Source organism: Bombyx mori, chromosome 5 (assembly GCF_030269925.1).
Source record: "Bombyx mori chromosome 5, ASM3026992v2".
Taxonomy (NCBI): domain Eukaryota; kingdom Metazoa; phylum Arthropoda; class Insecta; order Lepidoptera; family Bombycidae; genus Bombyx; species Bombyx mori.
The window spans coordinates 3,093,041-3,107,236 of NC_085111.1; the positions used below are offsets into that span (position 1 = coordinate 3,093,041).

The 14,196-nt window shown below is 34.8% G+C and overlaps 1 protein-coding gene and 1 non-coding gene across 4 annotated transcripts in view; one reads left to right on the plus strand and one right to left on the minus strand.

Annotated features, from left to right (window-relative positions):
- Nucleotides 1-415: 415 nt before the first annotated feature.
- On the plus strand, nucleotides 416-495 carry TRNAL-UAG (transfer RNA leucine (anticodon UAG)). The gene has a single exon. It is a non-coding gene; the product is annotated as a tRNA-Leu (tRNA).
- An 826-nt stretch (nucleotides 496-1,321) lies between these two features.
- Nucleotides 1,322-14,196, minus strand: part of LOC101743475 (syndecan) — a 291,892-nt gene continuing 279,017 nt past the window's right edge. Inside the window, exons 2-5 of one of the 3 annotated variants that reach the window (XM_004932339.5) lie at nucleotides 10,677-11,085; nucleotides 8,481-8,599; nucleotides 7,530-7,650; nucleotides 1,322-6,489 (exon numbers count right to left, since the gene is read on the minus strand). In XM_004932339.5, the coding sequence (XP_004932396.1) occupies nucleotides 6,317-6,489; nucleotides 7,530-7,650; nucleotides 8,481-8,599; nucleotides 10,677-11,085 (822 nt within the window). In that variant the 3' untranslated portion in view covers nucleotides 1,322-6,316. Of the gene's footprint in view, nucleotides 6,490-7,529; nucleotides 7,651-8,480; nucleotides 8,600-10,134; nucleotides 10,525-10,676; nucleotides 11,086-14,196 lie in introns of those variants that run through there. The other 2 variants (XM_012695717.4, XM_004932340.5) reach the window with 2 other exon arrangements.

Consider the following 14,196-nt stretch of genomic DNA (forward strand, 5'->3'; position numbering starts at 1 on the left):
AGACCTTAGAACTTATATCTCAAGGTGGGTGGCGCATTTACGTTGTAGATTTCTATGGGTTCCATTAACCACTTAACACCAGGTGGGCTGTGAGCTCGTCCACCCATCTAAGCAATAAAAAAAGTCAGATATTAATGAGCTGATCTACCATATGCCCCCTTGATTGTTAGTAATCACCGTCTCTCATGGATATCTCCAATGCTAGGGGCAAAACCAAGCCGCTGCGTACGCCAAGAAGTCTCTTCAAACTTGTATATAGCGACTTGTAGAGTAAATTTAGACATTAATCCATTTATACATCAAGTGTATTTATTAATTGTTGGCTGCGGTATGTATTCAAATTGACAACAGAACCATGAAATGTAGTAAAATTGGTGTTAGGAACTAGATTCATAATTTCGTAGTCGTATGTATGGGCAGCGTGGCCGAGTGGTCTAAGGCGCTGGTTTTAGGCACCAGTCCGAAAGGGCGTGGGTTCGAATCCCACCGCTGTCAAACTTTTTTATATCATTTTCATATTTTTAGTTCTATAATTTTTTGGCAATATCGTGGATCGAATAAAAAAACTCCGCTTTATAAAGTAGTCAAAGAATCAAAGAAAAAAATTATGTATATGAAATTTAAAACAAGTTATAATATAAAAGTATTCATTTTTAGGCTGTTGATTAGAGTTTGGAGTTTAAGTATAGAAATATTCACATCTACAATTTGGTCTCACAATCAACATTTGAAATTTGTTAGAATTTGATATCACTGCGAAAACATTTATATCATTTGTGGATATTAGTGTTAAGTGTTAAACATGTTTTTCTCATAGAAATCATGTACATACTTATTATACTCGTATAGTAATAGGAGTAACGCTTCTTAATAAAAAGTTAAACATTCATTTACTACTAACAAACCAAATAACCTATGTACTTTGGGACTACTAAATGCGCCACCTCTAATACATTGAAAGTACTGTACTAGAAAACTACCCTTACATGCCGGCATGTACAGTTTTTTTATTGCCCTTGTAGGCAGACGAGCATACGGCCCACCTGATGGTGAGTGGTTACCGTCGTCCATGGACTTCAGCAACGCCAGGGGCAGAGCCAAGCCGCTGCCTACCGCTACAAATACAGTAAGTGTAGATTTTCACCTCCATTGAATCAAAACAATATCGACCAGGATCAAATTAACATTGAGTTTAATGTATGTAAGGCGGGAATAACAAAAATTCAATAAAAATTGTATTCTGTTCATTTTGAAAAAAACTAGTATTCTTTTATTGTAATTTTAGTTATAAAGGGGTGGTGGGTTAAATAAAACAAACCTGCTAATTATATTCTGTATATTTACCTAAGTGTAAAGGAGAGTTATTTACAAGGTGGACATCAATTACATGTTATATTCCTAACATAATTTAATGTAAAAATCTTTAAGCTGTACTTTGTAGTTTTTGTCTTTTTTTCGCGTATTAACCAGCTAATACCGGCTTTAGGGGATACCGAATCAAAGTACAGATTACAGATTTTAATCTAAATTGTAGGACTCACTAAAAAAGAAAAATTACTGCACCCAAGAGATTCTGTGTATGTGAAACCAAGTTTAACGACAAAAATATCCCATTTCATTAAGTTTGGTATGGTTTTCTTATATACCTAAAAAGAATTAGGCCTATTAGATTTATTTTTCAATAAGCCTCATAATTATTTAAAAACTTGATAGAAGATTACACAGATAAAATAAAGTTTCATCATTAGTTTTTATTCAAATAAAAATACGGATATTCTAGGACAATTTGTAAACATGATTGAACTATAGTTTATTAGAAAAAAAGCAGTAACAAGTCCCTAAACTAGGATTATTTGGTTATACATTATTTATTTAAGACCAATTCGGTTTAGGAAAAATAATGATGAAAACACAAAATATATGAAAAGAAAATTTTATAATGATAAAAAAAAACACAAACTATATTTCTCTCTGAAATGTTTTATTTATCCTGATAATAAATATTCAGGTGCGTGATAAAAAAAAAAACTAGTATTAAGGCCTTTTCCAATTATTTTTAGTGATAAATTGTCAGATTTTTTATTACCCCAATGAAGATATCTCTTTAAAAGCACATTTTTCATTAACTGAATTGATCTCAATTTACATTTTTTTCACACATTATTTTCGTAATACCTACGTACAAAGACTAAGAGAAATTTACATTTACAATGTACAAACTTATGCTAACCAGGAGTTACATTACACGGTCCAATACTTCACCGTTCAATTCATAATCTTTTCAAACTCTCTACTAACGTGTCTAACTCTCAGTCATATCTATTCGAACGTGGTCGAGAGTGACAAGCTTGTTAATATTTTTGAAGTTTAAATCGATATGAATAAAAGATCAATCAACTCGCATACCATCCAATAGGAATGTATTAGGATATTTTTTTTATTTTGAAAATTCTAGGCGTCCTATTTTATGTTTTTACAAAACTAAGGTACATGTTGAAAATGATTTACTGTTGTGTTATTCAATGATTAAAAATTTTGTAGACTGAAGTTTATGTTATTACAGTACAGATCATGGAACATTCTAGAAACTGAAAACTATTGCCGAAATTAAATTAGTAAAACTTTTATTCCAAAAGAGGGTACCTATGTATTCATCGGTTTCCATAAAGCTTTGAAAAACTAATATGAAAAAAAAAAAACTATCACAAAATCTTCATTTAATTCAATTAAAGTTTATCAATGTGTTATGTATAGGAGAACTCGATAGATTGCATTACGATTTTTTAGAAAACCTATTAAATTAAGAACACCTAGAACTTTCTTTGAAAACATCTTGAAACATTTAGTTATCTCTAATGAAATGTTCATTATCAATGATTTATCTCACAGATAAAATACCTATGAACCTCCCTCATTACTTCGAAGATTTTATACTTAAACGGGTACATAGTATTATTATTCGGAACTATATGACGTAAATCTATAATCTTATGTTCTTTATATTGTTTTGCATTAATAATTTTAAAATAAATTAATTGACTTGTTAACTATTTCATTTATCAGCAGCACTTAACTATTTTTAGAAAAGGTCACAAAATTTAGATTTAAATTTAATGAAAATTGTCATTGTGCATCTCACTAATATAATCGAATAAGTTGTCATTGAGCGATCATTTATGCTGATTAATGATTTCCAAGTACGTTTTTAGTATTATTATTTGTAAAAAAAACAGTTATCGATATTATACAATATTAATAAACGATTTTCACAATCGAGCAGTAGACCGCCCTATCTACTTTTGTTCTAAGTATTTTGTTAGGATCGTTCTATTTAAGCTTATTTTTCGTATTTCATTACTAAGAATACCTCAAGCCATATTATTGATTTTCTTGTTATGTTGGCAGATATGTAATTTAATAACATCATATTCATTGTGTAAACTGTACATAACTTATTGAAAGTAAAAAATATATTTATTCCATTTATTTGTATTAATAGGATTCGTTAGTATGTATATGTCTATGTTAAGTTGATATTTAAAATGCAAGTAATTGCTTTACGATTAATTTAATTAATATTTTGTAAATTTATTGTAAAACAATTTATTGTAAAACAATAAATTTAATGTTATTATTCCACTGTGTTAAAAAGATGTATGAAAAAAAGTATGTAATCAATATACATAATATTTTCTATTTAACATGATAATAAAACGAGTCTTTAATCATCGGTACCGGTAAAATGGGGCGATTAGGGATTGAGAGGCGAATCGGGAAAAAACCGGGAAAATCTTTAGACGTCCAATATAAGTTTTATATTCGTTGCAAAATCTTCCATTTTTTGTAGTTTAATAGTAGAATGTTGAAAGTTCACAAAACAACTCTGAATATGCATGATAATAGCTGCTAACTTATAAAAAATCGCGTTTCAAATTAACTTCCTGTGGTGGTAATTATTTTAGTGCTAGAAACTTTGCTCTCTTTTATTTATTTGATAATAATAGAAGACGACTATGATTTATAAACGTAATTTAGTGTTTGAACCAGCATATATATTAAAGGTAAGTCTCAGTTGTTATTGGTTTTAATGTATTTGATTAAATAAAAATACATGTAAAAATCTGTTGTTTTTGGAGATATTGGGGACGTCTTAGGTATAAATAACAACGAAAAAGGGGTCAATTGGGATGAGAATACGTGAAATGGAAACGACCTAAGTATAAATAGGTACAGGTTTGTAGGGTTGTCTATGTAGTTATAACAATATTTTTTAAATTTGTTGGTAAAAATCTGGTTTATTCGAAGTGAAATTGGGAATAAGTCTTTAGTTGAAATAGATAAGCAATTTAATATAAGTAAGTCGATTTTGCAGAGACATGTAACAAGATCAATGAAATCTCAAGGTGGACAAAAATGTCTAAGTAATACATAATAAAATATTTAATATTTGTTCAGAGTGGGGGTATTCATCTGATTAATCCATGGAATAACCGACACACCTAATCTCTTAACCCAGATAGAAATATCAGCACTGTCGATTGCACCTATAATTGAGGTGATGTCTGCCATGTACTTTTGTCAGTTTTTCAATATTTTTTATTGATGATCACTTTGTTGGTGCAACTATATAAATTAATTAATTAAAACTATATATAAAAATAAAAGTAGTGCCAACCCTAGCAAATTTCTCATTTCGTCCCAATTAACCGCAATTTTCGAGTAAATAGGGATTACACCTATTTTTGCATTTTTTGCTTAAACTGGAATGCTAGTTGCATAATTTTAAATTAGACAACAAAGATGCCCCCAAGACTCAATCATTTTGATCCTGATATAGCATTATATACATCAACAACTACCTTAAAATTGCTCATAAAGTTGGAATTTGTCCCTAATCGCCCCATTTTACGGTACATACCTATGTATGTAGAGTGGTATCAAACGTACAATGCACAATTACTAATTACATACATTTGACAACGAAGATTATATTTTTAATAACTATTGAAATTAAAAGCGAAAATGGCACAGGGTACTAAAGACGTAAGTGTCTTTGCACAACCGAATATTTAAAAACTAAAAAGAGTAACGAAGACGTACAATAGAGATTAAAAGTTACAATATCTAGATAAAAATCCTTCGATTCATTTATAGATAACTTTTGAAATAAAAAAATCAGTATGAATATTTTACATTCTTACACTGATGATTCACATAAAAATTATATTATTCGATGATATTAAAAATCGTATATCTCCATAACGTAGATATATCTTAAACATACATACATACATTTACTATATTACAATGTGAATTTCAAAGATAACTTCGCGAAAAAATTATTATCAAATAATTCAATTAAATCTAGAAGAGAGAAGCATAATATACACAAAAACATGAAAAAAATGACGGTGTAGTAAAAAAAAAAATTGACAGCTGACGCGTACTCTTATGTTGGTAGTATTATGCAATTTCAGCATTACCAATTCATACATATTAGAATTTAACGTTGCTTTAAAACTATTACATTACATGAACTAGATTTTTTTTTTAATTGTCAACTTTAATTATCTTAATGTTAAATCTTAATAAAAGTCACATTGTTTATATGATAATATACAGCCATTATGAAAAGAAACAACACATGCAGTTTCACTTAAACCATAGCATGAATCTTTCTGGGTAATCAAAAGTCTTGACGTTTGTAAGTTACATTAGTAATGACGCTCAGCACCGCCATCTAGTACAAGAGTGAAGTAACTCCGGCTTCATGTAAACCGTTTTTTATTTATCATTATAGAGAAACCTAGAGTACCGAGAAATATTCACAGTATGACCCTAGACAGAACACTCAACCACATTTGTCTTACAACAGAGTACGTAATGATGTTTTATATTCTTCCACATTCCAAAATTTATGAAAAAATTGGTCTCAATATTGATAATTCTATGATTTAACATAAACGAATGCATCCATTGAATTCCATATTATCTCTTCGTTCAAGACAAATAAATATTTTTGTACCTGGTTTGTACATTTAACTGTACAATCCGTACATATACCTACAGTTGCGTCATTATACCGTCAAATTCAATTAATAAATTGTCAGGTTTTGTTTCGTTTGAATGATTCACAGAACAAATAGCCACGGCAGGAAAATATGAAGAATTAATTACACGCATTTAAGTATTCCTGAAACGGAACGTAGATTTGAAAAAAGAAAAAGAAAATCAAAATGGCGCCCAGGTGGGAAGTGTTCATTCTTGATTAGAGCGCCGACTAGTAAGCACGTGGCATGTTTTGTTCCGAGTCGTCTCACGCGTAGAACTCGCGGTTGTTGTGTCCTTTCCCGTACGAGGCTGCCGCTGGACTTCTCTTCGGCTCGTCGAGGGCATAGGAACCTTCATCCTTCTTACGCATGCGGTATACTATGAACATGACCACAAGGATTGCGCATAATAACCCTACTACAGCACCACCGATCACAGCTGAAACAGATAATAAGAGGGGTTAAATTGAAATCATTCTCGCAAAAAATAATGTAATTAAGTCGTCATGGACTAAAGTATAAATTGCCGGGTGTACTCGAGTTGAGCGACGCTACTATGCGAATCCCACAGATAGTTAGTTACCAGTTCCTCTAATAAAATACGTATTTAATTTACGTTCATGAATTATTTCCAGATTGAAGGCATAACGTCGCTTAACTAAAATAAATAAGCCCAAAAATTATATATAATTTGCGCAGTTACTGGTGGAAAGGCGTTTTTTGAGCCCATATGAAGGGTACCATAATTCTGCCCCTTTTCTGTCGTGAAGCAGTTGTGCGTTCTAATTTTAAATAGCATTTAAATTTACTCTGTTTAATTCTAATATTTTTAATTCATGGTATTAAAGAAGTCGTCGTGGCCTACTCATATCTTAAAAACTCTCTATAATCTATGGCAAAACTTTCGTACTATGTATGTTATGGAGGGTAGAGGTAAGGAGAACCGTCTCATATGGGAGAAGCTTGAAAAAGTGTCCCACTTTCAGCACTAAATAACAGTTAAAAAATGCTCTAGAATGGCGCTAGCATAGGCGCAGGGTATGACATGAATTGAGCAGTTGTTAACTGATTGAAGTATGCCGAGTTAGGAAATTTAATATATTTACTAACTAGAGTAGTTAGTGACAGTGTAATATACAAGACCTCATATGTTTACATAGTCCAAACTAATTTCGTCAAAATAACCTAAAATTATTGCTATGGTAAAACGTGGAGACATCGATTGCATTTTCTTATCAGCTTTAAATAAAATACTTTTTGTAATTTTGTAGTGCTTACAGTTCTTTCGTCCTTTTTTATTTCTCTATCTTATTCTAATAACTTTCCACGCCTTTTTTAAAATTTACCCGTATGCTACTGTAGCGCCATCCTTATTTAGCAGATTTTAATGGACACTTTTTACACACAGAGACGGTTCTCCTTACCTCTACTCTCTATAGAACTATGGTTAGGTTAGGATTAAATTTGAATTATACTAACCGGCGAGTATGCCAGGCTGCGCGAAGAAGCTGATCGCTCTGTCTTCCGGCTTGGCGTTCATGATGAACACTTCTGACGGCCGCGAATCAGGATCCACGTTAGTGCCCGCCTGCTCCTGGTCCTGGAATTTGATTATGATTCAATGGAATAGATATAAAAAAAAAACTATGAGACAATATTTATGCTGCACACATATCTCTCTAACAAGGTTTCATAGGAAACGCAGTTTGAATGTGCATTAAATATATTGATTCCTCACGATGACATTAGAGAAAAAGCTACCTAAGCTTCTGAATTACATAAAAAGTTGCTTTGTACATATAACATGGTTTGGCTCATAAACAACATAATTATTTTATTAGATAAAGAAGAACCTTCTAGAATAACGAAATTGTTTTTTTACTGTTCTCAGACATTCAACTAAAGGTATTTTAAAACAAATAATTGTTTAAAAAAATTAACAAAATAGGCTTTTTATAGAAAAGCGTTTTTGACAATAAAATAATTTTCTCTTACACTATTTTTAATTCAAAATAATTAAAATGTATTTTCTATTTTTTAGTGGTATTTTCTATAAAAGCGTATTTAGTTAGTTTTTTTAAACTATTACATATTTAGTTTTCATATTTTAGTTGAATTTCTATTTTTAAATTTTTTAATTTTTTTATTTTTTTTAATATTGCATTGTCATCGAACCTTAATAATTATACCACATTTCGAGTTAATCCGATGTTTTGAAGGGGGTCAAAATCATGTTCAAAGATTCCGTTACAAACATACATACTAACATACATACGTCTGAAGCTAATAAAAGCGTAATAAAAAATACAATATACATATTTCTATGAATTAAATAGATATAGAATTGTAGGTCTTTTGTATTTAGTGTCTCATAACTTTCCACTTCCCACTTCTCGTACTAAATAGTACATAGTAAGGAGATGTACTCACAATTGCCGGATTGGTGTCTTCTTCAGAGATGTTGATTTCGCCGTTCTGATCAGGGCGCGAGGGTCGCTCCTCCCCCGCGCCGTGCGGTTCCACCTCACCCCCGCTTGGTTTGTTCACAGCTGAAACGTTTCATCAAATAATCAGTCAGCGACTATCGCGACGATTTTATAATATACTTTTTTTAGACATTAATGTTCTAGAATGTTCTTGGCTTATTCTATTCATTCTATTATATTATTATATAATTCAGATATAATAATAGATATATAAATAATTTATATACATTTTAGTATGTTGTTAAATTGTGTCTATATTGATTAGTATAGGTTATATTACTTAAAATGTGTTCTTAATTCTATTTTTTAATTTCGCGAGCCGTGGACATAATTAAAACTACTTTTGCGATTTAATTTCGATTTGATTGGTTGCATTTTATTAGCTACAACATTTCGACTATCTTACAGTTGAATATATGAATGTTGACGAATAGCACCTTAGTCGTCCGTGACCATGAGTACAGTGAAGTACAGGTAACTCTCCTTTTTTTCCCCCTACCTATGCTGATGATAGCCTTGAGAGGCTATTTCAGCTTCTCCTTGACCTGTAGATGAGCTCACGGGGCTCAAGCGGGGAGGGTTGCTAACACTGGCCCTAGCAAGAGCAGTGCTTCGCGGAATCTACCGCCGGATCGGTTACGCGACCCACTGAGAAGATCCGGTGAGAAACTCGTGGGCTGTGTCTATGGGTTACTTTACTCGTCGACCCCTTCGTCGCAAGCGACGGGTTCGGCGAGGATGGTGACCGGTGCTTGAGTTACCTAAAAGCACCGTTAATGGATCGGGAGGATCCGTAAAACACGGTAGATACGTTCTTACAAAGTCCCGTGTTGTGCGAAGTCGTGTTATATGAGACTAGAGGCTATTACAAAAAAGGAGAGTAATTTTTCTGAATGAAACATCTCAACTATGCCTGTATGTGTTTTTTATCTATTATCCATATGAAATAAGCAATATAATTTTGGTTATTCCCATATATTGTGTGTTTATAGTGCATAATGTAATTTTCTAAACAATTTTAAACAGAAATCGTGTTATCGTGTTGTCGAAGTATCAAGTTAATTAAAAGAGTATTTTGAAGAATTTTTCATTTCGTTTTAGTGTGGAATTGTGTCCTAAAATACCATGTTATAGAGAAAGTTAACTAACTGTAATCGAAATATCAGAAGTAATAAAACGAAACCATTTACGGCGAATATTAAATGGTGAAACTAGTTTTAATTATACACTTATCGAACACGGAGGCCAGGATTGGATCTTGGACAGGAAGGAAACTCATTCGGAATAAAATCAAGTAAAGCGCTTAATAAAAATAACGCCATACAAAAAATATATTATTTAAGAATAAAACTATTAGCTGCTATCTAGCTAAGCTAATGAGTTTATGAATTGTATTAAAAAGTATTATGAATTGTATTAAAAAGTATTCTAATTCTATGCACAGACACAATACTAAAAGGGGTATACAGTAGGTAAATACGATAATACGTATTATATACATGCCTATAGCATTATATACTTTTGGTATTGTATTTATTATGTAAAATGGAGATGAAATCATGCGCATATCGCTATGGAAACATTAGATCAAAACTTACCAGATTCCAAAATGTCGTGTGTTTTTAAAATATAGAAAATCAATTTTACAATAATAATAAAACTTTAAAAAACAATTCTGTTCGTCACAACACGAATAGATGGCTGTTTGTGTTCGAGTAAGCTAGCGTGTGGTATGTTAGCTGTTTTAATACGAAAACAATGGCTATAATTATTACAAAACGTTAATAATTCAAGGTTACGTCACGATTACTGTTTTGAAACAGTCACACGATGTCCTCCCAGCTGAAGAATGTTATCTAAATGTTAATACAGTTTTAGTACAAAAATTTTATATCTTTGTTTTCACTACTTATCAGATTTGAATACCGTGAAAAAATACGAGAATTTGTTTTTACTTTTAACTTCGTTATAGCCGGTGAGGTTATCGCGAAGTTGTTCGTTGTTGACAATGACAAGTTATTAATATGCCATTATTATGACTGATGCACGGTGATAACGTCTTCCGAAATACGAATTCTCGTAAATTAATAAAAATAGCGCAAAAAAAAAAAAAAACAGGCATGCTGCAGCCACTACTCACGAACAAATACTTCTGGGTGTATTTCGGGCTCTAGAGGCGGAGGTTCAGTGACCGGGGTGGCCGGGGTGATCGGGGTATCTGTTTGTTCGGACTCTTTTTCTATTTCTACTTCGGTTTCGTCGTAGAAGTCCGAAATGAGTTTCCTCTCGTGGTCATCGGTGGGAGCCGCGTCGGTCGAGGTCGTGTAATCCTCGTCGTCTGGTGGTAGTTCATCGTGGTCGGTGGGCGCTTCACCTGAGCTGTCCTCGTCGTCGGGCCCGGGGCCGGCTCCCCAACCGGAGCCCGAGCTCTCGTCTGTCTCTAGGCCGGAACCTTCATCGGCGTCGACGAACGTGCTCTGGTCTGACGCGACGCCGTCGTTCAGTGGAAGCGATAAGTTGATTGACGGCGATTCAGCGACAGCTGCGTCCTGGAAAAAAAATTATTTATCAAAGAGAGATAAGAGAGGCAGTAGGAAGTGTACCGCAAAGTCACAATCTATTTTGAGCACAGCCACTTTGTTTTTTTTTTCCTACCTAAGCTGATAGCCTTGAGAGACTATTTCAGCATAACCTTAACTAGTAGGTGAGCTCACGGGGCTCAAAACGGAGTGATGCTAACACTGACCCTAGCAAGTGCTTCACAGAATCTAACACCGGATTTAAAACGCGACGCACTGCGAAGATCCGGCGAGAAACTCAGTGGGCTGTGTCTAAGGGTTAATTCGCTCATCGAGCCCTTCGTTGCAAGCGACGGGGTCGACGAGGACGGTGACCGGTGCTTGTGGTGCCTAAAAGCACCGGTTAATGGATCGGGAGGATCCGTAATGACGTGTTTTGGGCGACGTCGACACTTTGATATCAACCGCGTAATAAAACTAACAGTAACACATGTTTAGTTTGAGATTATAAAAGAAAAACGGGGTAACCCCTTTTTCTACGATGACGCAGGATTTGACCTATTTCTAGAATAATCAACGTTTGACATTTAAGTGCGACGCTGACCTATTTAGAGTAGACACAGATTTCTTGATAAATCAAAACATCAAGGCAGCGTTGAAAAAACAAAAGACGCGATCACACAAATGCTACAAAACGCTTTAAACCACAAACCACAGGATATTGGAATATTTTTTCTATGTCACCATGAATGAACCGGGCATGAATGGTGTTCCGACTTTTAATTTTCCACTCACCTCGATCTTCCCCAAATGTGTATGTAGCGATGAGTCGTAATAGGATAATGATTACGTTTGAATTATGCTGTTTTGAGTTTTGTTCTTCGATATGTGGCAGTTTGCTCCGCTAGCGTATTTTTGTAGTGTCGGGGCGAGATCAATAGGCTGTAGCCACTGCGTAGGGGAGGGGTACGCTCAGGAATACTCTGCGGGTTCCCGAATGCCGCCGACAGATGCCAGAACGCGCAGGCTTTAGCGGAAAACTTTGTGAGTTTGTCGTCAGAGAGCGCACCTCCAGTGTTGGCAAATTTCAGAGCTTTCAATTTTAAGTGACTATTCTTTCGATAGATGTCGCTGTTCCGCAAAATTCTACTTTTCCCCATGGGTTCCCATCGATTCATATACAGCACACTTAATTAGTTACAGGCTGTATAAGGGCGATTATGTCCTCATGCGTGTTTAACTTCGAGCAACTAAAAAGTCATTAGCACGCACTTTGGTAAAATTAATTAATTGACTTTGTTTTTTCTTTTTTCCTTTTAAGCAATTTTGAAGGCCGAACGCTTAATCAACCAGTATTCAATATTTCAGAATTATTAACTAATTTATAGTTTCAAAATGGTATGAAACAGTTGAAGGAACCTTGAATTTGTTAAACTATAAGCTGATGATGAGGATGATGAATCAGTTCGATCATGTTGATTTATAAAAGATTACAAAAAGTCAGTGATTCTCAACAGTTTCTTGCTGCGTATACATATTTATTAAAATTAATTTTGCTATCGATTTAAGAACCTATTCGTGGTTAAAATCCACATATAGCCAGGGTGGTGGTACCTACCCGCGCGAACTCACACGAGGTTCTACCACCAGTAGTATAGTTACAACGGCTGTCCCACCCTTTAAACCGAAACGCATTACTGCTTCACGGCAGAAACAGGCATAACTTATTATGTATTCAAAACTCAAATTGTTCCACAACAGTATCATTGTAATTGCAAAGCTACTTATTCTGATTATCGTGTTATAATATGCTTTCAAAACGATTACCAGACGATTTTTATCATAAATCTCGCTCGGGCAAGTCTCGGAGCCTCGTAATGAGAAATATTATTTATTGTCCGGGATAAAGCGCGGCTCCCGAACGGCCGGACCGTGTTAAGCTCGGGTTTATTACCGGGCACTAGTGTTATGGTCTTCTGCTTGTTAACAAATTGCGAGTATATCGAAAGTTAGTTTGGTGTGTTTTTGTTTATAAGGGTAAATGTACACGAGACGAATTCTCTTTAACTTACATAAAGCGGTAAAAAAATTGTAACGAGTCATAGGCGCTGACATTTCGTTTAGCTACGACCACATCAGCGTCACCGGGCTAGTAGGTGAGCTCACGGGGCTCAAACCTGACGATGTTGCTAACACGAACCCTAGCAAGAGTCGTGCTTCGCAGAATCTACCACCGGATCGGAAACGCGACCCACTGAGAAGATCCGGCGAGAAACTCAGTGAGCTGTGTCTGTGGGTTAATTTACTCGCCGAGCCCTGCGTCGCAAGCGACAGGTTCGACGAGAACGATGACGGTAGTTCTTCTGTTCTTTCAGGCCACATACATCCATTGGGGGGCATAAGCCTCCTCTAAGCCTGACCACAACCACCGACCTTGCGGATCCCCGCGACTTTCAATGGGTCATCGATCCACTATTGTAGGAGGTTTACTGTCAAAGTTTCATTACTGTTACTGGTGGTAGGACCGCTTGTGAGTCCGCGCGGGTAGGTACCACCGCCCCGCCTATTTCTGCCGTGAAGCAGTAATGCGTTTCGGTTTGAAGGGTGGGGCAGCCGTTGTAACTATACCTGAGACCTTAGAACTTATATCTCAAGGTGGGTGGCGCATTTACGCTGTGGATGTCTATGGGCTCCAGTAACCACTTAACACCAGGTGGGCTGTGAGCTCGTCCACCAATCTAAGCAAAAAAAAAATCGGTTTAAAACCACTTATCTATTAAAATTTAAAATTAAATTAAATAAATAAAGAAAAGTGAATAGTACAATGTACCTAACAATTAAGGCACCAAGCATTTCAGATTCAGAATTTTTACTGCTTGGTTGAGTTCGGACGGGATCTTCCTAGAACAATCAAATCGGACCCCGGCTTCAACCTAATTCCGTTATCAGCTAGAGCCAACTGTTTTTAAATGGACCTCCGACCACGGCTCCCTCGGTTCGCCTCGAAAACGTAATACACAAAGCTCTCTCTGTAAATATGCGACGGATCCTGAATTGGCCGCCAAAGGGCAACCGTCCAAAATAAAGTTTAATTGACTAGCGTGACGCTATTAGAATGTTTAACTGTAGCGCCAACGCGAC